The sequence below is a fragment of the Sorex fumeus genome, unplaced genomic scaffold (assembly GCF_029834395.1).
Source record: "Sorex fumeus unplaced genomic scaffold, SorFum_2.1 ptg000149l, whole genome shotgun sequence".
Taxonomy (NCBI): domain Eukaryota; kingdom Metazoa; phylum Chordata; class Mammalia; order Eulipotyphla; family Soricidae; genus Sorex; species Sorex fumeus.
In genome coordinates, this window is record NW_026606206.1 from 3,776,025 (window position 1) to 3,799,933 (window position 23,909).

At 44.0% G+C, this 23,909-nt stretch overlaps 1 protein-coding gene across 3 annotated transcripts in view; it reads right to left on the minus strand.

Annotated features, from left to right (window-relative positions):
* Positions 1-23,909, minus strand: part of SMARCA2 (SWI/SNF related, matrix associated, actin dependent regulator of chromatin, subfamily a, member 2) — a 230,175-nt gene that overhangs the window by 188,881 nt on the left and 17,385 nt on the right. For all 3 annotated transcript variants that reach the window (XM_056106879.1, XM_056106877.1, XM_056106878.1), the window contains exons 3-5: positions 21,195-21,324; positions 13,027-13,419; positions 2,067-2,322 (exon numbers count right to left, since the gene is read on the minus strand). In XM_056106879.1, the coding sequence (XP_055962854.1) occupies positions 2,067-2,322; positions 13,027-13,419; positions 21,195-21,324 (779 nt within the window). The remainder of the gene's footprint in view (positions 1-2,066; positions 2,323-13,026; positions 13,420-21,194; positions 21,325-23,909) is intronic.

The window sequence follows — 23,909 nt, forward strand, 5'->3', positions numbered from 1 at the left end:
GAGAGACAGTAAGGCATTTGCTTTGCATGCAGCTGACCTAAATTTAATCCCCAGTACCACATATGGTCCTCTGAGTGATACCTGAGCAGAACCATGAGTAAACTCTGAGTCCAGATGGGTGTGGCCCCAAAACCAAATGAAAACGGTTTTCAATGTTTTTACACCAATTCTGAGCACAGTGGTTAGCAACACTGTGTCCAAGCAGTGGGTTTCAATCTTTTTAGGCCTGTAGATTAGCATCAGCAGCTGGATCAAGGGTAAAATGAGACAAAACAAAAATGCAACACTGAAATGGTCTTCCTTCCTTCCTTCCTTCCTTCCTTCCCTCCCTCCCTCCCTCCCTCCCTCCCTCCCTCCTTCCTTCCTTCCTTTCTTTCCCTTCCTTCCTTCCTTCCTTCCTTCCTTCCTTCCTTCCTTCCTTCCTTTCCCTTCCTTCCTTCCTTTCCCTTCCTTCCTTCCTTTCCCTTCCTTCCTTCCTTCCTTCCTTCCTTCCTCCCTTCCTCCCTTCCTCCCTCCCTCCCTCCCTCCCTTCCTTCCTTCCTTTCTCCCTTTTGCTTTTTGGGTCATACCCAGAGATGCCCCGGGGTTGTTCTTGTCTCTGCACTCAGGAATTACTCCTGGCAGTGCTCAGGAGACCATATGGGATGCTGGGGAATGAACCCAGGTCAGTTGCAAGCAAGGCAAAAGCCCTATCCGCTGTACTGTCGATCAGGCCCCTCTACTACTTTGTATTATATACTTTGAGAGACCATCCATTAAACTCACTTCTGAAAGGGGCTAATATGAGCTCATTACCAGAAAGACCTGCGACGAAAATTCTAGTAAGAATGATCAAGAAAATTTAGGAGCTCAGAAAACCCATGTAACAATGCAGGTTGAATATGGAGGACAAATCCAGAAAGATTTCTGGTACAGGGAGTGTATTATGAGGGAAGTTCACATGATTTAAACACAGGAACAGGTAACTATATACCTTCAGGAAAGGAAAAGAAAAGTTAGCTAGGAAGTCAGAATTCCAGAGCAATTAAGTAATTTCCTCTCTATCCCATTCACTGCCTCATTTTAAGTACTTTTGACTTCTCTTATTGAATAGAAACGTGAAGTACTGCATATCAATATATTATGCCCTCGCTAAGTACACACACACACACACACACACACACACACACACACAATCTGCAAACATATGTGTTAGTGTCCTGAGACATTTCATTAACCTGAAGGACAGCCTAATGAAAGTAACTCAGGTTATTCCTGACTGGGACAAACTGACAAAGCACTGATGTGAGATGCTCATGTGAGATGATCATTGTCTTAGGTTCACAGCAACTTCAGATCAGGCTTTAATTGTCAAATCCTGGTGCTTCACACAGCACCCAGAATAACAGAGAGGTTGGTGAGTTTTCTGACCGAGTGAAATATCACAGTCCAGTCAACGCAGAGGTACCAGAAAGCCCCTGTTTCCCACCCCAATGGCAAACATTTTTTTTTGGCTGTCAATCACTGGCATTTATTTGCAAGTTACAAAAGTCTACCTACTCCCCAGTAACTTCCACATACATTTTTTGGTCCCATATATCGGTGAATCTTATAGTTTTTCTTGTTCTTTTTTTTTATTTTTAAAAAATTTTTATTAGTGAAACACCATGAGGTACAATTGTAGATTTACCAATTTTTGTACTTGGGTTTCAGCTATACAATGATCAAGTACCCATCCCTCCATCAGTGCCCATCCTCCACCACCACGGGTGCCAGCATCCCTCCCACCCCACGTCTCCCCATCCCACCCTGCCTCTGTGGCAGGGCATTCCCTTTTGTTCTCTCTCCTTTTGGGTGTTGTGGTCTGCAAAAGAGGCACTGAGTGGCAATTTTGTGGTGGTGGTTGTTGTTGTTCTGAAAGCACCCTCCTGCCATGAGCTTCAGGCTCTGCAACGGCAACTACACGCAGGCCTTTCCCATGTCCCAGAGTACAGAATGACCAAACTACGAGGGAGCACACCACCTGCACTCTGCTGGGTCCTTGCAGGAAGCCAGCCTCTTCAGCCCTCCCTGGACAGGTACGTTACCTGTATTCCCGCTCTTGCAGAATCTCGACGGGGTCCAGGCCTTGAGGCTTCTGAATGGGGCTGATCCGGCTCTGCTTCTGCTGCAGCTGAAGGATGGGTGACGGCTGGCCCGGGGCGGGCTGCGGCACGGAGGGGCCAGGGACGGCTGCTGCTGGAGGCTGTGCTGCGGCAGGGGGTGCCGGTGAGGGCCGGCCACTGGGCACGGGCATCGGGAGCTTCTGTGGGGTGCTGGAGCCACTCAGCTCGGTCCCAGGGCCTGGAGGACAAGAACACCATTGGCAGGCCTGGCTGGATGTGGCCTTTGAGACAAACCCAGCCTGCTCACCAGCCCCTCGTGGGCCCAGGAACGAAGATACGAAATTTCTTCGGGGAGGGAAGGGAAGAAGATAAGGAAGACAAATGGGAAGGGAAGGAAGTGGAACCAAGTGAAAGAACCCAGCACCTACCCCCAGAGAGAAACGGAATCCGCTACTGAACTCTGGCAACAAGGATGAGAAAAATTCACCCTGGCGGTTGAACCAGAGTTGGCCCAGAGCAAGACAAACACCTAACCCCAGTATTCTCTCTCTGGCCTCTTTTCTTTTACCCTCTTCTTTTCCTTTCTATTCTATTTGTTTGTCTGTTTTCCTAAAAATTTTTTTCCAGTGCAGGGACCAGAGAGATAGTACAATGCGTAGTGTGCCTGCCTTGCACACGGCTGACCTGGGGTGGATCCCCAGCACCCCATATGGCAGCCAGAGCCTACCAGGAGTGATCCCTGAGCGAGCACAGAGTCAGGAGTAAGCTCTCAGCCCACCTGGGTGTGGTCCAACAACAAGAATCACAGTGCATTGCAGAGTTTGGCAGAAGGAAGAGGGTCACCTAAAAGATGCAATTTGGGTGTGCAAATCCACACTTTGCAAAGTATAGGCAAACTTCCCTGAAGAGATCTCCATCGAAGTCTGAGGTGTTATTAGAACGGATGCTTTAAAACACAGCCTCAGGGGCTGGAGCGATAGCACAGTGGGGAGGGCGTTTGCCTTGCATGCGGCCTGACCGGGGTTCGATTCCCAGCATCCCATAGGGTCCCCTGAGCACCGGCAGGAGGGATTCCTGAGTGCATGAGCCAGGAGGAACCCCTGTACATCGCCAGGTGTGACCTAATAATAATAATAATAATAATAAAAATAATAATAAACACAGCCTCAGTGGAGAGAGAGTATAGGGGCAAGTGCCTTGTATGCAGCTGACCCAGACGGGATCCCCAGAACCACATGGCATCCCCCTCCAGGAAAGTATCAGCGGGGGCAGCGCTATGGGCCCAAGCGCAGTCATCTCTGACATCCTGGAGGGTCCGAGTAGCACTGTATCCTCAGGTCCACTGCTCAAACCCTTGCACTAAATCTCCCATCTGGTTGGCCAAGAACTACCAGGAGGCATTCTTGAGCATCCCTTCCCTGCAAATAAATTAAAGACGGCAGAACAGAAAAATGTTTTAATAATACAAATAAATAGAAAAATAATACATTTTAAGTAAGATAAAGTAAAACATAGTCTGGACTAGGCCAGTCCTCTGGTGGGATTAAAAGGAAAAGACACTTTTCCTTAGTGATTCATTAAGGGTATTTCAGATATAATCAGTGCATGTAGGTACCTTAAGCTTCGTTTTTTTTGGTTCTGTCTTAATTTGGGGCCACACCTGGCTTGTGCTCAGGAATCAGTCCTGATAGTGCTCAGGGTGCTGAGAACCCAACTCGGGTCAGTCTCACGTAAAGGCAAGCACCACGCCTGCTCTACTATTTCAATGCCTCCTCTTAAAAGTTTGTTTTTTTTTTTTTTTGCTTTTTGGGTCACACCCGGTCAGGGGTTACTCCTCGCTCTGCACTCAGGAATTACTCCTGGCGGTGCTCAGGGGACCATATGGGATGCTGGGAATCGAACCCGGGTCGGCCGCGTGCAAGGCAAACGCCCTACCTGCTCTGCTATCTCTCCAGCCCCCTCAAACTTTTTGTACTGCCCCCTCTTAAGTTTTTTTTTTTTACATACGTATTAGATATGTGTTTTCTAATATAGATAAATAAGCAATCCAAATCTGCTTATTCTAATAAAATTGGCAAATACTAAAATTTAAGGAACTTTTCTCATGTTTTCATCATCAAGCTGATCAAAATGCATTAACAAGTTAATTAAAAACAATTTTCCACTTCAAACTTTAGGTGTTTAACTGCTAGGGACAGACCTAAAATAAGAAATATTCCATGTCTCCACTTACTTTGAAAAATTTTTTTACTCACTTTTAAATTATAAATAGGATTAATATAGGTACTAGAGTAGAAATATATATATATATATATACATACATATATATGCATATATTTGCTTTTTGGGTCACACCCAGCGATGCACAGGGTTTACTCGTGATTCATGCACTCAGGAATTACTTCTGGCCATGCTCGGGGGACCATATGGGATGCTGGGAATCGAACCTGGGTCGGCTGCGTGCAAGGTAAACACCCTACCCGCTGTGCTATCGCTCCAGTCCCAGAAATATATATTTTTTAAAAGAGACTCAGATAAGCAGGTGTTAAAAACTCTAGAGGCATTCTTTCAAGTATTTTCCATATCCTTTCTAAGAGAAAACAGAATTATTAAATGGTCAAAAAGTTAGAGTCGATATACTTCAGAGTGACTTAGTAATTAATCCAAAACATACATTATAGAAAAACTGAACATATTTGCTCAATTTCCAGCAAACACAATTTAGAAATGCACCTAAATGGTAATGCAAGGATAGCTATAAGCAAACATTTTGACAGGAGGAATGCAAAGAATTAGGATAGTTTAGGAAACTATAGGGTGTATGTATGTGTGTGTTTGTGTCTGCACTGTTATTTTTCTCCTGCCCCTCCTCCTGAAATTAAGTAAACCTCTTTTTCGAAAAGACAGAGCACTAGATAAGATTTCCAGGGGTTGGTCCTAGGGGTTGATGAAAATGTTTTGGGGGAAAAATGCCTTTTTTTCTTATTTTAGAAATTTAGATATATCATCATTATAAAGAAGTCCTTTTTCAGCTAAGTGCTTTCTGGTTTTTTTCCCAAAAATACATTTTTTACATAGTAAATTACTTTTTATATTTTTAATATAGAGCTTCTTTCATCCATTTGTAAGAAATCAAATTTCTAAACATTATAAATATCAGGATTATCTAGCATTGGAAAAAGTTGTAGATAGATGTCATATTTCCCCCCCCGCCCCCAGCTTCTTAAAATAGGATAGATTTTTCATTTGTTTCTTTAGGTGTAATCCAGCCAAAACAGGAAAGACAAGTTTGTAAGATTTATTTTTATTTCTGTGATTCAATGAATCTCCTTAATAAGTTCAAGACACCGGTAGAATCAAATATGAACCACTTCAAGTCTTGGCATAAGAATATAAGCAAACTAATTAATGAATTTAATACATGTAAATTCTCAAAAAATACCACTAACCTTTAATATAAAAAAAATCACGTCTATTGTCAAAGTATCATAGTAATCATTTAAATTTCAACCCTTGAGGTGCTTTTCCTCCTATAAAAGTTTAAGTAATTCATCAACAACTGTCATAACAGTACAACAATGTTATACATTTCACTCGTTCTGGTCTTCTACTCTTTGGCCTTACAGGCTGTAAATACCATTCAGCCTAGAATGATCCTTGGACTAGATTCAAGCCACTATTTTAAAAACCACACTTATTCATAGCAAACACGTCTGTTATCCCTGGTGCCCAGAATGTAGTCCTGTTTAACCTCTGACTCCAAACCAGATCTGATACATCCACAAGGACTAGCCTCCTTTTAAATCAACAAGGACGTTGTTATCTAAGCTGACTGACCCTTAAGACTGAGAAGCAGAGAGACTCAAACATGCGCTTACATCTTCAAATCTCTAGAAAGCTATGAAAGGATCAGGTGTGTTCAAAGCCTGATGGTATATGTATCATCAGGTACACTTATCACCTGCTGTATGAGCCTGAGCTAGTTCCTTTAATCCTCTGGGCCTCCGTTTTCTTACCCTTGGAATGAAGGTAGCATCAAATCCCATTCTCAGGGGGGCGGGAGGGTGTTAGTGATGCTTCAACGAGACAATGCTGTTACAAGCTTAACCCTCAGCTCTTGTTTATTGCCAAAAGACGGAAAGGTAAATATGCCTAATTGTCTCTTCTAATAACCCCTATCCCACCCGCCACGCACTGATTCATGGCAAAAGCTTCTGAGAAAATCAGCACTGGCTGTTCGTTCCAGGAGAACTGTTTTTGTTTTGTTTGGGTTTGGTTTTTTGGTAGCAAACTACAAAAGTGTTTCTACAGTTTAACGCAACTCAGCAAAAATACTCAAGATGAACTGGTCTGCCATGTGCTTCCTGTCAATCTGGTATGGGAATCACACGCGAACACCTAAATATACAAGCTCATTTATTATGTGGGTCTATTTTCTCTTCCCTCGAATAGAAACCTTCTATTTACAGAGACCAGGAAACTGAATGCAGCAAACTGCAATCAGGCATGCCCAGAATGGAACTACCTATTCACTGGGTTTTATGCCAACCCACAGGCAGCTTACGGCAGAGCTGCCTAAGAGGACTGGGTTTCTGTACTGATGGACTCCATTTCCTCTGCCAGGGACACTGGTGGTGATCTGGGGTATGATAAGACCTCTCCCTGAAATCTTCAAGTCGAAGACAAATTACATTCTTCAGTTTATCTCCTGGCCCCTCTCCAGCGTAAACAATTTAGGCATAATTGTCAGAGACAAACAAAATGTGCCTGCTTTCTCTTCAGACTTCAAATTTAGAAGTCCACAGGTGATGAGCAGACACCCCAGAGGAATACTCCAGTCCAGCTAAGAAAAGAGAGAGGATTTTACCAGAGACATCCGGAAGCCTGATTTTAAGAAACAGAAAGGAGAGGGGGAAAAAAAAAAAACCCAGTAAGCCTCACAGGCATGAAGTCTCCACACTTTCAGAGCATCTGCCTTGCCCTCTGACACACAGGATAGTTATGCAAACAACAGCTCCAAGTATTAAATAAGGATTTCAGTGGTTTCTACAGGTTGAAAAAAAAAAAAAGAAAGAGAAACATAACTAAGTGCTTTTAAATGGATCATACTAAAACATTTTAGGTAACTAAAAAAAAAAAAGGGCTCAGGGTACAGAGTGATAAACACCATTAAAAAAAAAAGTAGCATAAAAAGTTTTCAATTTGGGGGCCAGAGTGGTAATACAGCGGGTAGGGCATTTGCCTTGCACGTGGCTGACCCGGTTTGATCCCGGGGAAATCCAATATGGTCCCCCAAGCACTGCCAGGAGTAATTCCTGAGTGCAGAGCCAGGAGTAACACCTGAGCATTGCTGGGTGTGATCCAAAAAGAAAAAAAAATTTTTTTTCAATTTTGCTCTACTCTCTAAAAGAAAAAAAAAGTGGAGGGAAAAATTGATAGGCTAGATTTGAGTGGTACCCTTAGCAGGTAAGAACTAAAATTCAAGCAATTCAATGCAGTCAAAAACCATGCATCTCCTGTGTTGGCACTCAAGAGGTCACTCTCCTGGGGCCGGAGCGATAGCACAGAGGGTAAGGCATTTGCCTTGCACGTGGCCGACCCGGGTTCGATCCCTGGCATCCCATGTGGTCCCCCAAGCATCGCCAGGAGTAATTTGTGACTGCAAAGCCAGGAGTAACCCCTGAGCATTGCTGGGTGTGACCCCCCCAAAAAAAGAAATAAATAAATTGGCTTCTTTAAAAGAAAATTTAAAAAAAGATGTCACTCTCGAGAAATTAGGATTCTAGAGTAGGTTTGAGCTAAATGCTCCCTATCCAAAACAATCCCTTTCAGGTATGAAAAATTAGAACCAAAGAAAACTGGAATCATTACTATCTCCAGATACATAAATGGACTTAAAGCTTATTTCTCCCCTGAAATAGTAAAAGTATTTATAAGCAATTATACATGCTGCTTTTTTATGAGGTGGGGGGGGGGTCAGGGCAAAATCAAGAATGAGTAAAATCTATTAAACTTTAAAAACTAGTCTTGCACTATTTGATTAGTCTTAAAGAGAACTGAAGGAAAATGTTCCAGTTAGGCTACCATGTCTCTATAAAAGCTGAGATTTGGAGACAAGTTCAGCAATATTTGTCGGCGCAAAATCCTTGCCAGGGGCGGGAGGAGCCTGTTCTCCTTGAAGGAGGTATCCTACTTCCCCGTCATCTGCGGTCACCTTCCCACATCAGCACAAATTACCTTCTGTCCCAATATTTTCAATTACTTGGGGCTGGACGGGGTGGGGTGGGGGTGTGGGAATTTCCCAATCACAAGACCCTCCCAGTGATTCCTGACCAACCGGGCCAGTGATCACTACAAGGGCCCAATGATGAGGTGCTGCCGGGGCCCTGCAGTGCTGGGGATCATCTAGGCCACCCCAGAAGTGCTCGGTGCTCACAAGCCAGCAGGGCCACACCTACACCCACTGATACTCAAGGGCCACCTGGTGTCTGTTGGGACGCTAACTGGGCTTAGTCACATGTCAGGCACGTGCCTTAAGTCCTATTTCTCTGGCCCTGGTTTCATGTCGAATGAAGGCCAAAGGCTGGACATAGAGCTAAGACGTGAGCTGTATCTGATTCAATAAAATCCGAACAACATTCAGAGGCTCAAATCTGAGGATGCTGGAATTGGAGCCAGGATTTTCAAAGAGTACCATAGAGCCCAGGCAGCTCTGAGTCCTTGGGCCACAGCAGCACGCCAAGGCCAGCTGGCCAAGGATCATCAGGCACAGCCTCCAGATGCCCTGAATACTACTTGGAAGCACCTCTCCCCCTAAAGGAAAGAGAAGGGGGAGGGGTCTCTTCTTCTGAAAATAACCCAGAAAATGCATTCAGCATTGTGCTCACTAGGAAGTGAAGGATTCACTAAGCCACAGAGTCCAGGACACTGAAATGCCATGGTTTTGTGTTTTGTTTTGTTTTTAAATTTTACCCCCTCACTTGGGCTGGAGCGACAGCACAGTGGGTAGGGCGTTTTGCCTTGCGCACAGCCAACCCGGCCAAGCTGAGTTCGATTCCTCTGCCCCTCTCGGAGAGCCCGGCAAGCTACCAAGAGTATCTCACCCGCACAGCAAAGCCTGGCAAGCTCCCCGTGACGTATTCGATATGCCAAACACAGTAACAAGTGTCACAATGGAGACGTTACTGGGCCCACTGGAGCAAATCGATGAACAACAGGAGGACAGTGACCCCCTCAGTGTCATTATTCTAATGTGGGCAAAAATGTTTGCCCAAATTATTCAATTCACTGCCTTCTTCCACACCACTTTGGGAGGGTTTCCTTCTTCAGTTAGGTCATGGTTTTATTTTATCTTATTTGTGTATTCAGGGGCACACCAAGTGATGCTCAGGGGTTACTCCTGGCTCGGTGCTCAGAAATCACTCCAGGGATCGAACCCGGGTTGTCTGCATGCAAAGCAGAGCCTTCCCCGCTGCACACTGGCTCCAGCTCCAAGGTCCTAGTTTCAAACATCAGTGTTTATGCAGCACTGTGGTCAGGGGAATCTCTCAGGACAAGTCTCAGTCACAGCGAGGTTCGCAATTGGGACAAGGTCCCACCAGGACCTATTGGGAGCTTTGCACCCTGCTCCAGATACCAACGATGGGTGAGACTGGTCAGCCCCTACTGCGGGCTCTTTGTGTCAATACTCCTCACATCCTGAGGATGTGGAACAGCAAGACTACCAACTCGCTGGGCACTGTAGGAGAAGTGGTCAGTCAAAAAGACTGGAAGAAGTGAGGGCTGGTCCCCGGCCAACATTCAGTGAGCTGTGATATGTTACATTTTCATGCACAGGAGCAAAATTTTTGTATTTAGGTACTAGAGAGACTCTGTAGACAAATTCTTTCCTTCTCATGAACCTTTAGTCATGTAAGAACCTGCATAAGGACCGGAGTTCTCTAGTCAGACTGCCGTGTTCGAATATCAATTCTCCATATTCTAGAGATGTAGCATGTGCAAGGTGCTTATCATTCTGCATGGTACACATCCAGAGGAAGGGTGCTCAGGAAGTCTGAGCACAGAGACAGAAGGCCCCTCCCCTCCCCTCCCCTCCCCTCCCCTTTCTTCTTTCTTTCTTTTTTAGGACACATCTAGTGATGCTCAGGGTTACTCCCAGCTTTGCACCGAGGAATCACTTCTGGCAGTGCTCAAGGGACCACACAGGGCAAGGCACACACCCTATCCACTGTACACTGTTCTGTGGCTCTGGTCCCACTCTGCTTTTTTTCTATCTGACTATATTCCCAAGACTGCACTGTTCTCGTCCGGGATCTGGATTTTATAGTCTCTGAGTCTTGGCCGCTGATGGGATTACAGTGCAGTCTTCTGCCCCCGCGCCTGGGTGTTCCTCACCGGGACCCCTTGGAGGGGAACAGGTTGAGCTTTCCTCCCCGCCCCGACCGGGGCTCTGGCAGCCGAAGACCTGCAGGACCAGCCACCACCATGCTGAGACCACTCTCCGCACACATGAAGGTACTGGCAGAGGGACAAAGCCACGCGGGTTCCGGGGCCGAGACCTCCAAGCCTACTCGGATTGGAGTTGAGCATCTTCCATCCAGATCCTCCAAATTCTAGTAGGCGGGGGTCACACCCACCACCTGGCCCCCTGGTGCCGTGTAATCCCATCAGCGGTCAAGACTCAGAGACTATAAAATCCAGATCCCGGAACCGCGCGGCCGCATTCGCGGCTGCGCGACATCTTATCAGAACTTTTTTTTATGACATCTTATTATCTCATTCCTACTTTGGACAAATTTGCAGGCTATCGAATGTAGCCTGCCCACAGGGCAGAGTCTGGCAAACTCCCCGTGGCGTACCAAATATGCCAAATACCAGTAACAATGATGGGTCTCATTCTCCTAAAGAGTCTTGAATATAATCTCAGGGCTAGGATGAAGGAGACATTACTGGGGCCTGCTCGAGGCAATCGACGAATAACAGGATGATGAAATGAAAAAAATATTCCCAAGAGCTGGAATTACATGGTTCTAAAACCTCTAAATATCTTGGGTTCTAACTACCTTTTCCTACATGATTTTTCTCATATGACATTTCCAATTTCTGATGTTTAGTTTGTTAAGAGCCTTATCCCACAAAAGCACCACCAGAAGATGACAGGGTACTTTTTTTTTTTTTTTTGCTCTTTAAAAACCAACTCCTTGGGACTGGAGAGATAACATAGCCTCGAGGGAGGGAAGGCACTTACTTGCCTTGCCTGGCTGTTGCAGCCATGGCCTAGCTTAATCCCCTGCAACACATTAAGTTCTTCGGAGCATGGCCAGGAGTCACTTGCGAGCACCACCATGTATGGTCTCAATGCCCCCCAAATAATAAAATACTAAAAATAACCCATTTCTTGGCTTCCATTCTACTACTAGCAATGAAAATCTTTTCCTTCAGGTAGGGCAACTCTTGCTGCTTCCTCTAGTAGAAAAAAAAAAAACCTTCATAAACTCAGAAGGAAAGATATGAAAAACAATAACAGAAATAACAACAATTATAGTAATAATAGAATACTCTCCCTACCCCTAAGTCCCATTACCCAGGAAGATCAACATATCAGGATTTACTCAACTGAAGAGAAACCATTTCCAGGGAATGGTAGTAACGTCGAGGCACATTCAAATTCCCTGGGATTTACAGCTCTTGGTTAAAATAGAACCTCTCTGCCTACACAGCACTTCGCAAAAAATTTTCCCACATGAAACACTGTTCATGGTGCACTGCCCTAAAGCCCCTGACACCTCTGAATTCTCTCGGGGGAGCATGCCAGAACACCAGAAAGTCACATAAGGACTAACTCATCCAGGACCATTACATAATGCCAGAGCTAAAGATGCGATGCCAGGTTCCATAAGAAATAGGCCATATGGAGTCTGCTGCTCCGTTTATTATGAACAAGCATCCCCGATGTCTCTCTCCATCAGGCAGTGCCATTTAATAAAAACAACAATTTCCAACGTGATCCCACCTGGGAAGTCAACACAATACTCCCAGGGGAGCAGAACGGCCCTGTGTCCTCAAGAAACAGGGAAGCAACTGGCAACTGTTCTCTGACGAGAGCTGTGAGGATCGGCCAGCTGATCCTGGTTCCTCTCCTGACAGAGGAAAGGAGAGCAACTGTGGACGTTCTGTGCCACCGAGGAAGAGCACACCTGTGGGCCCCCATTCCTGTCCTCCCTTGACATCTCTCTCTTCCCACTTTATTGCTAATTGGTTGGATGGCTTGTTTGGGGGGGCCACACCCAGTGATTCTCAGGGGTCACTCCTGGTTCTACACTCAGGAACTACTCCTGGTGGGCTCTGGGAACCAGATGGGATGCCGTGGATTGGACTCACGTCATCTGTGTGCAAGGCAAATGCCTTCCCCCACTGAACTCTCACTCTGGCCCCTATTCCTGATTTCCCAACAGATAATTCTTCCTCACACATTCTTCCTTCTGGCTCGGTCTTCCCCCATGTTTTTCCCAACCAAAAGAGGATGAAAAGAGGTAAATCCACAAAGACAAAAACGGCTCAAAAAGCACTGCTCTGAGGAGCACATTTTGATGACAGAATACTGGCTGCAAGACTTGGTTCTTGGTTCTGAACTTGGTTCGTGCTGATGGGCTGCTGAGAGGCTTCGAGCCTCCTGGAAGAGAATGTGGAAAGCGTGGAGGATAGTGCTTTCCCCCCTAGGTCCACAGCTTGCAGGGGGAGGCTCTGAGGGTTAAGAACACGACTCTAGAACTACCCCAACTCACGGGAGGAGGCGAGAGCGTCAGGGCCAAGCACATGAAGCAAGACAATGGAGGAGGCATAAGCCTGGGCTTATACCAACCCAGCGCTTCTGTGCCCTTGGCAGTCTTTCTGGTCCAAGCTGCGTCCCTGTGCTACGCACTGGGTGGCAACAGGCACTTACCCGATGCTCTGTTGAAGCTGACGAGGGCCTGCTGCTGTTGTGGTGGCTGCTGTGGCTGCGTCTGGGGCTGGGGCTGCTGCTGGGGAGGGGGCTGCTGCTGCTGCATTCCGGGCAACGTCCTTTTCCCCTGGACTGCAAGCTGCAGGGTTTCGGGGAGGGGCTGGCCCCGCGCCAACATTTTGTAAGCCAAAATCTGAGCTCGCAGCTGATGCAGCTGGACAGGGCTGAACGGCGAGGGTCCTCGATTGGGCTGGCTCATCGTCTGTGGATCACCCTGGATGAGGGGCCCTGGCTGGCTCGGCGGCATCTGGGGTGGGGTCGGGCCCCCTCCGGACATCGGGCTGGAGACGTGCTCTGGGGCTCCCAGCGGGGATGGGTGTGGTGACATGTAGCCTGGAATCAAGCACACCAGGAAGATCACGGCTACCTTCTGTGACCCTGACAGAGCATTCCTCAACAGTCTCAAAGTCTTCTTGAATAGCACCGTATGGCAGACACACACACACACGCAGACACACACACACACACACACACACACACACACTCAACCACAAAGAAATAATTACACGTACAATTTGAAATGGACTTCCATATAAATATGATTTCTGATTTTCTATGAGTTGGATGGAAAATGAACGGAGAACATAAATTTGAATATATCACATCGACATACCCTCAAAGATCACTTTAAAAGGTAAATAGTATTACTGAAACCCAAGCACAAAAGTTTGTAAGTCTACAACTGTACCCCATGATGTTTCACTAATAAAAATTAAATTACTAAAAAAAAAAGTAAACACTATTAGAGAAATGAAAGCTTTTTTTTAAAAAATAATAAATGAAAACATCTCAGATCGGATTAGCCATATTTCAAGTAAGCAAAAGTCCTACAAGGTAAAAGGTTAGAGGCGGTTCACACTGAAAGGGAAATAACAAGGAGGTAAAATTATACAATAAAAGCAGTTTCAACCAAGAGAACAAAACCTGAGAGAGTCTAGTATATAAAAATGGAGAATACAGAGGGGGCCAGAGAGCTAGGACAGTGAGTAAGGAATAAGCCTTACATTCGGCCGATCCGATCCCTGGTATCCCATTTTGTGGCCCCAAAACAAAATTAAAATTAAAAAGTAACCAAAAACAGAAGGGTGAGTGGAGTCTTTAAAGGGGAAGCAAATATTACCTGATCTGCTCTTACGCATGCCAAGAATAACTTGCAAATACCAACAGCCTCCAACGATGCAGGCTTACTCAGGGAACTGTACATACTATCTTAATTGATTTCTCCCTGGTAGCAGCGCCTGACGGAAGTATTGTGTGCAGGTGATTTATTTGGAAGGAGTGGGGAATGTGGCCAGGGGAGAGAAAGGTAATTTAAGGCAGAGAAGGCAGACAATAGGAGTGTAGTATTGAGCCAGCTGCTCAGTGGCATCTGCATAGGGACATAAGGCAAATAGCTTTTCCCCACAGGCATCCTAGGAAAGGGCTGAAGAAGCTGGAGTAGTCGTGCTCTTAAGAGCACCAGGCACTACTAACATCACTTGCTATAGCTGATTCTCTAGGATGAGAATTTTGCTAAGTACTGGGCACCAGCACACAGAAGGCAAGACAGTATTCCTGGTCACCTGGATATCGGCCTGTTAGGAGCATAAAAATGATAAGGGAACAAGGAATATGAGTAGAGTCTAGGTCATTTAGTCAATCCAGAAGAAACGTACTGTCACCTGTTCTTTTCACTCTTTTGGTTTTTTTTTTTTTTTTTGTGCCACACATCACCATGCTCGGGGTTAATTGTTACGCACAGAAATGTCATGAATCAAAGATTCTGCAGGTGAAATAAAAAACTCATCTGTGCCCTCAACAGTAGAATGACCACAGCTGAAGACAGAATCAGTGTGTTGGAAGATCAGCTGCACCAAGCCAACAGGCAACAACAAGAACTTGGCAGCTCCAAGATTCAAATTAAGATTTATCCAATTATTACATGCATATTCTTTCCATGGTCTAATACTAATTTGGTAACATAAAAATAACTTAAGGACTTAAAATTATAATAATTTTCTAGAGCTACAATAATATAACAGAAAGATGAGAGTAATTGACTTGGGTCAAGAGGACCTCAGATATTTACAATAGCGGGGTGTGTGTGTGTATGTGTGTGTGTGTGTGTGTGTGTGTGTGTGTGTGTGTGTGTGTGTGGTGTGCTGGGAATCAAACCTCATACCTGTGATTCATGCACTCAACTACTCAGCTACATCTCCAGTGCCAAGAATAGTTTTCTGAGGAAGAAAATCAAAATGCACAAAAAATAAAAAATTTCAAGGAACTTATTTCAGTAGATAAACTGTAGAGCCTGGCCAAAACATTCCTAGAAAAACTTATGACTGAGTGTTGTTAGAATGAGATCCAAAAAGAAAGCGAGAACAAACTGGCCTCGTACAACTGAGAAGCTTGTCCTAAATGCAAACCAAGTGCCGATTAAACAAGTCAGAGACACCCTAAGACACAATGTAAAATGTGAGATAAAGGTCTCTGCCTTTTAATACACCTACTCATGTCACACTTTATCCTTAGAGGCCACTACATGCATGTTTACTACATCTCTGCTGAGCACCGGGGCATCTTCCAGGTTTGAGCTGAAACCACTCTGTGCCTCTGTACAAAAGCACAAGGCTTCCAAGAATATGAGACCAACGCTGAATGGAATCAACATCACCCCTCTTACAGGACACCCAAGTAGATAAAGAATATGGCTACTTTGATCTCGAATTGCCCTACAGAGAGAGAAAATAGGTTGAACTTGATTCAGGCCCTCAGACTACAGTAGGTAGAGTTTCCCATGAGAAAACACAAACGCCAGAAATATTTGACCAAAGCATTAGACAATCCAGATGTAAATGCAACTGTATGTACTGTCCATTAAACCCATTCTTTAAACTAAGAACTAGGGACCTGATACTGTTAGGAAGGTAAGCCAGTACCAATTCTATCAATTGGTGAGAAGCAGAATTCTGTCCAAGAAAAATCTGCCCTGAAGAGAAATGGGAGAGCAGCTCACTCTTCTCTCCCAAATCCTATGTCTCTTAAAGGAGCAGGAAAAAACCTTCTAGCAATTAGGGTTCTAGTTGAGCCTGTACATTGCCAAGAAAACGTCTCAGAAAATAAGCCAGCAAGACGAGCAAAAACTTAATTCTCAGTATGTTCTTATTTATATCAACAAACAAAGAGAGTACCAATAAATTACACCTAATATTATTCCTTCTTAAGAAGATTTTTCTTTACCCCTTAGTTGTAATGCTGCTACCAAATGAACTTATTCATGAAGAAAGCATTTTCCTGTCACCTGTTTTTAAAAGCCCTTCCAATATCAGGGGTTATCTGATGGGGGAAAAAAAAACTTCCTATAAAGTCAAACAACATTTTCCTCAAAGAAGCTTACTACTGGGGATTTAAATGAGTCAGTTGTGTCCTGCCTCTGGTATCTCTCACCTGTGTCTCAAGGTTGTCGACTGGAGCTTCCCATGAGAAAACACAAACGCCAGAAACATTTGACCAAAGCATGAGACAATCCAGATGTAAATGCAACTGTATGTACTGTCCATTAAACCCACTCTTTAAACTAAGAACTAGGGACCCGGTACTGTTAGGCAGGTAAGCCAGTTACCTTAAGCACAATAATTCAAACTAGAAAAGAGTAACCTGAAAATCAACACAAAATAATTTTAACTTGAATTTTTGGTAAGGAACTCAGAGTGGACGAAAAATCACTTTCCAGAATCAATCAACATAACCAAACCCTACCTTTAATGTGACAAGAAAAATAGGATGTTCAACGCTCCATAGTATTTCAGGAAAAACAATCTCAATGATGAAACAACAAAACATATTTTGGTAATCATCTTTAGTTGAGGAAAAATAATGAGAAAGAAATTGCCTGAGAATGACTGTGCTTTTGTCTGTAGGGTAACTGTGCTAATGCAGAATCTGCTCTTTTTGAAATCTGGTTTGATTTGCTCATTCGAAAGTAGTCAGAAACGGCAGTTTTCTTTCCTTCATCTTCATGGGCCATTATCTCCCCAGTTTCACCTTGCCTCTGAGAAAAGCAATCACCTCTTTGCTTTTAAATAATCTTAAACTTAGAAGCTGCCAATTTTATGTGAATTTTCTCTTCACACACACAGACACACGCACACATACCTTAAATATTCCATACTTGCCTTTAAAGGCTTTTTTTTATCCACTAGGCTAAAAATAAACAATGTTATCATTGGAACCATAAGGTACACAATTCAGTATTTATGGAAGGAAATGGTTTTGCTTCTCAACCAATACCCCAAAATAACCTAACAGGTTGCTAGGTAGTTAAAACTGGCAGGTTTCTGATCAATACCATACCTTTCTGTACTTAGATGTTTATAACTGGCCCCCTACAATGGGGTTTTTAAAGATTCATGCTATTGCAAAACTTAAATTCTTTTTAGATCATTCTATAGAAAAACACTGTGTTATACCAATTCTACTGTATTTAAGAACATGCTTTAAATAACTCAGATCCAACCTACAATATGCTTTCTAGGTAAGCAAAATATATATGATGATCCTAATTCTGCTTAACGTAGACCTCTGTTTATTAATGTAATTATAATTTACTAAAATCATATAACAAAATGATATTTAAAATTGACTAAGTTCATTTCTCTAATTAACGAAACAAAATTAACTAAGGAGTTATTTAGTCAGGCACTAGACATTGTGCCAAGTGCCAGAGATTCCAAGAAACATTATCATTCTCAAGTTAAAAAAAAGGAAATGAGAGAAATTTTAAGAGAAATAGAAGCACAAATGCTTCCAGTTATAATGTGTGCATTTAAAACTGCTTTTTTTTCTTTTTGGGTCACACCCGGCGATGCACAGGGGTTACTCCTGGCTCTGCGCTCAGGAATTACCCCTGGCGGTGCTCAGGGGACCCTATGAGATGCTGGGAATTGAACCCAGGTCTGCCGCGTGCAAGGCAAACGTCCTACCCGCTGTGCTATTGCTCCAGTCCCTAAAACTGTTTTTTGTTTTTCATGAGACCCTGTGACTAGCAAAGACCTGGCTTTGAAAATCTCTGACTATAAGTCATTGACACCCCTCAGATATTAAAGATGAGATCTACATTAGCTCGACAAACACACCTGGCTCCATAGGATTTAAATGATAAACCTGGAAGTGTTGTCTTAATCCAAATTATACCAAATTATTTTTCTCTTTAACACAAAAAGTCCAGATGATTCAGCCTGCTAGCCTAACATGTTCAAAATTGTATGAGTTATCGCTACCACCTAGACCTACCTGCCACCAAAATTCAGATCACAGCCTGGATATTCCAAACCCTCTTCAAGGGATCAGAAGATGGCTCAAGGCAGGGTGAACAAGGCCTAGGTTCATAACCCAGCACCACATGCCTCTCCATAAGCATGACAGAGATAAGTCTGGTGACTTCACCTCACTAGCCTAAACAGCACAGCATCACTTAACTCAAGTACCTAATTGTCAGGCTAAGTATCACCAGAAATGGCCTCCAGGTTCCCAAGCACTGCTAAGAAGACACTCCCTCTACCACTCCCCTCTAGACCCTCTTCAAGTAGTCATGGGGACTCTACTCCTTTGCCTCCACAACTTGGTATTCTGATTTAAAAACAGACACTTAACAAGGCTGTGAATACATTTCTCTAAATCTTCACAGTTAAAAAAATCTCCCATAGGGGCTTGAACGATAGCATAGTGGGTAGGGCGTTTGCCTTGCATGCAGCCAACCCGGGTTCGATTCCCAGCATTCCATATGGTCCCCTGAGCACCGCCAGGAGTAATTCCTGAGTGCAGAGCCAGGAGTAACCCCTGAGCATTGCCGGGTGTGACTCAAAAAGCAAAAAAAAAAAAAATCTATCAGGTAGATAGTTGTCTGAAAAGAAAACACACACACACACCACACACACAAACCAAACCAACCTTTCATCCATGTTAAACTACAAAGGAATGAATAAGGCAACACATAAACCTCATAAAGCTCTGAATAAAAATATATCGACACATTAGTGTTAAAGAGTGTGAGTTAGCCATGTACCTTTCAGGCTAAAATTATCCCAACATTATTCTGGAAAAAAAGACCTTTTTAATATTATATTCAAAAGGCCTTGATATATTTGTAACATGCCTTCCATAGTGAGAGGAAAAGCCATGGAGGAGAAGGGTGCCATACATTGATTGGGCCATCATCATGGGTCAAATTGAATCCTCTACTCAAAAAGATCCTAAACCCTAGCACTTCTGAATATGCCCCTTATTTGGAAATGTGAGCGACAGCACAGCGGGTAGGGCGTTCGCCTTGCACGCAGCCAGCCCAGCAGAGCCAGGTTCGATTCCTCCGCCCCTCTCAGAGAGCCTGGCAAGCTACCAAGAGTATTCAATATGCCAAACACAGTAACAAGTCTCACAATGGAGACGTTACTGGGCCCGCTCAAGCAAACCGATGAACAACGGGAGGACAGTGACAGTTTGTGCTGAAACAGGTAAGTAAGATAAAGTGAAGACATTCTTGATCAGTGTAAGCTCTAATCCAATGATCCGTTTCTTTGTAAGAAGAGGGAAAACTGTAGACAGAGACAGTCACTAAAACATGTCATGTGAAAACTAAGACAGAGATCAACAAGATATGATTACAAGGCAAGAAATGGCCAGGACTGCAGGCACCTATCAAAGGCTAGGAATGGGCATGGAAGGATTCTTCCTTGAAGGCTTCCAAGAGAGCACAGCATGCCAACCTTGACTTCAGACTTCCAGCCTCCAGAACTGGATAGAACACACTTCTGGTGGGTGTTAAGCCTCTCCTTTTGTGTGACTGTTATGTTACAACAGTTGGGGAAAAAAAATCTCCCATCGGATAGTCCCATCTGGTACTAGGACACAACATTCCCTGAAGACTACAGCTACCTGCCATCAATTTCAGGGGATTCCTACAGCAGGTAAAAAGTTCCGTAGCAGCACAGAAATTCAAGGGACACAGGTGACCCATCTCATCTTTCTATCTATCCTGTCTTTGGGGGGCAGACCTAGACTCTCCTGTGGTTCTGTCACTTACCAGATGCATAAACTTAGGGAAAGAGGTGTTGAGGGTATAAGTTCTCTAAGCTTTAGCTTTCCATTCCCTAACAGAATTTACGAGAGCATGGCCAAGATTCTGCATTAAGTACATAAATTATTTTGTATACTGCTTGGACACATGTTAGCTAGTCAAAGTACAAGAGTTTGGAAAATCAAAATTTCCCATAGAATCATTAAATTGCATTGGTGGGGTTTGGATGAGATTTCTATAGAGAAAAGAGACCTACTGGATTCGAGACGCACAAAAGAATCTCTGAACCGAGCGGCTGGCTGCAGAGATGCCTCCGGACTTTAAGCCAGGCCGACTTTACCAGGATACCTCAGAAGGGGGCAGGTACCATCTCTCCACCTGATCTCTAAAGACCCTGGCAGCCACCAACTTCCAGAACCCAGTGAGAAGTGCAGGTACGCGGGTTTAGTGACAGCAAACTCCAGGCCTCAAGGAATGGGGGATGGGCTGGTCCCTCTCCTCCCCCATCCCCAGAGGACCCTGGAAATCACGCCCACCAACTGCCTCCAGCTGCTACTTAACTTTCTTAATAGCCATCATCCAGAGACACCCAAAATAATCTCCAAACTGAGTTGCTCACTGCAGAGATTTCTCCAGACCCTAATTATCTAAAATTTTAGAATTCCAGGAGCACACGCCGGCCACTCTTGCGGCTGCATAACATCTTATGCTATTCACAAGCAATACGAACGAGAGTATGGGAGAGATTGTCTGCCACAGAGGCAGGGCGAGGGGTGGGATGGGGGGGATACGGGGACATTGGTGGTGGAAGATGTGCACTGGTGGAGGGTTGGGTGTTCAATCATTGTATGACTGAAACTCACACAGGAAAGCTTTAGAATTATCTCACTGTGATTCAACAAAAAGAGTAATCATAAAATAAAAAATGACAAAAAAGAGGCCTACTGAATTCAATCTTCTGTAGCCAGATTCTTTGGAAGTCATAAATAGAATAGCTAATAGGAAAGAGGAAGAACCACGGCATGGAGCAGAAATTGGGTCTATAGCAGACACAAACCTTGGCTGTGCTGATCCATGGGGCTCTGGGGAGGGCCCATTCCTGGGTGCGGTGGTCGCATTCCAGTGCTCTTCATGGATCCACAATGCATCTCTTCAACGATGCCCTTGTCATGCATACCATCAATGGGCTGAAACAATTAAAACACATCAGTTAGACGCCACTTTATAGCATAACACTTCTCTTCGACATTTTAGAACCTCTGCCTGTAAAGTCTTCCAAAGTGTGGCACAGTCATCTAAGATCCAGATGACAGTCATGTGTCTTATAGCTCGACCACATACATTATTATATGTCACACATAGAGGTGGGGGTCAAATGATGAAAAGAATTTACCAGTAAGACCAAGAAAACTGGGGGCTGGAGAGACAGCACAGCGGGAAGGGCGTTTGCCTTGCAGGTGGCCGACCCGGGTTCGATTCCCAGCATCCCATATGGTCCCCTGAGCACTGCCAGGTGTAATTCCTGAGTGCAGAGCCAGGAGTAACCCCTGTGCACTGCCAGGTGTGACCCAAAAAGGAAAAAAAAAGACCAAGAAAACTACCTGCATGTCAGAACGTAGACTTTCAATAATTAATATTGCTGTTGTTCTTTGCAAAGGCAAAACTTTCAGATAACAGTGAAGTCTGGTGGACAAGGTGTACAAACATAAGCTCTTTTTCCAGACGCTTTTAGAAAATCCAGAAATCTGTTATCTGCTAAGGTGAGTTTGAAATCTGAAGGAAGACCACTTGAAATATCAGGCAACTGATATTTTATCAGAGGTTAAGAAGCCTGAAAACTTAAAAATTATGAACTAAGAAAATTCAGTGACTGTTGGCAAGACAGCAGCCAACAAGGTAAAGCAGACAGGTGAATGAATACTGGAAGGAAGAGGGGGTGAAAAGGATAGGGCTATCCTACACATAAAGAAAAGCTGAAAAAGGTTAAATGCATAGTTTTTTTAAAAAAAAAACTTAAAGAGTGCAAAAATTGGAAACTTGACTAGAGGTCTTTGCATGGAAGAAACACACAATAAATATCTATTGAGCGGATGTTAATCCAATCCAGAATCAGGCAATGAAGCATGTGTTTGAAAAAAAAAAAAAGGAAAAGTCTATTCCTCCCCAAACTCGAATAGCAATTTTCAAAACAGCCTGAAAGGAATATTTCCAGGAGTTTATAGAAACCAAATGACTTCAAGCAAGAAAGTATGAGTGTTTGCAGTTTTGTAGAAAGGAAAGTTAATTTCTGCAGAGTCAAAAGCATGCACTTGAAAGAGGAAAAATTTACCATAAAGAGGATGCTCAGAAGAAAAATGGGAAGAATTTGGTATAAAGAGTGTTTCTGAGCCTGTTAAATAATAATAATAGAGAGGAAATCAAAGCCACACAGCAGATGTATTTAGGCCATTTGTTTATTTATTTCCAGTAACGCTGAAAATCAAAAAGCCTGAAGTATATGGAGGAGGAGAAAGAGAAGGGGAAAAAAAGCTGTCTATAAAATGAATCTAAGAAAGTGGGGGCATCTGGTCAGCAGGTGTGAACTCCTGGTCCTTCACATCCTCACGCAGGGTATTAACCAAGTGCCCGGAGTGACCATTAAGCAAGACGGCAAAAAAGAGCCAACCACTCACAGTGAGCACAGCAAAACAAAACTGCACAGATGGGGCAGAAGCAATGGGAAAAATGCAACAAAGGCTCTAGGTGACAAAACAGAAGGAAGGAGGAATTATCATAAAACCAACTCGAAAACACGCCACCGACCCCACACCCGCACAATTCAATGTGTGAACACTTAAGTAATAGTAAAGGTGAGCTAAGTATTTCCTTCCCATTTTGTCTTTCATTTTGGAGGTGACATCTGCTCAGACCATTCGGAAATGATTTAACCCTCAAGGCCTAAGCTCTCTCTACGTGGCAGGTCAAATCTGCACCACAGCTCCAAGACAAACTTAATAAGAACACACGGCAGTATAATCACTTCAGTATGTCTGCACGTGCAATATGTCTTCTAAAAAGTACGATACAGAAAATAAGCAGTTCTATTTCTTATAGATACCTGTCAAGTGGGGAAAAAAAACCCATGTGTTTTTAAAAACAAAAAAAGAAAGGAAAGAACTTGGGGGATATGATAGATAGGGTTATCTCTAACAGTTTGTTCCACAAAGGAAAATATTTCAGAGTGATTAACAGTAACAATATGATTCTACTATAGGAAAAGAAAAAGACATTTAAATGACACCTGCACCCACAGTCCAGTGCCTACTAGGTTTTTATTGAACTTCAAGGAAAGCCAGTCGTGGGTGCCAGGTAGATTTCTCAAAGTGCTTGAACACTTGCTTTCCGTGCAGGAGCCCAGATCAGCACCCAATGGTGATCCCCCAAGCATCACGCCATGAATAGCTCCCAAGTACCTGTGGACGTGTCCCCCACCAACCCCCAAGGGCAAACTGCGACACACATGCGATCAGTTGGGGTGATAGAACTCGCCACTTCCTTTATCAATCTCAGTCAGGTTGTATTTTGCAAAATAAGCATCTATCACTTTCCTGATTTGAAATCATCAAGTCACACTTATGAGAACTGGATCACTCCTCTGGGCTCCAGTGCTTTCCCTTAAAACTGCACAGTTAGAGGAAAGTGCTACTCTCTCCCGTGGCAGTATGTTTAGTGTTTGAAACCTGTATTCTTCAGAGCTTACCCATTAAGGGGCATTCCACTACCCTATCTCCCT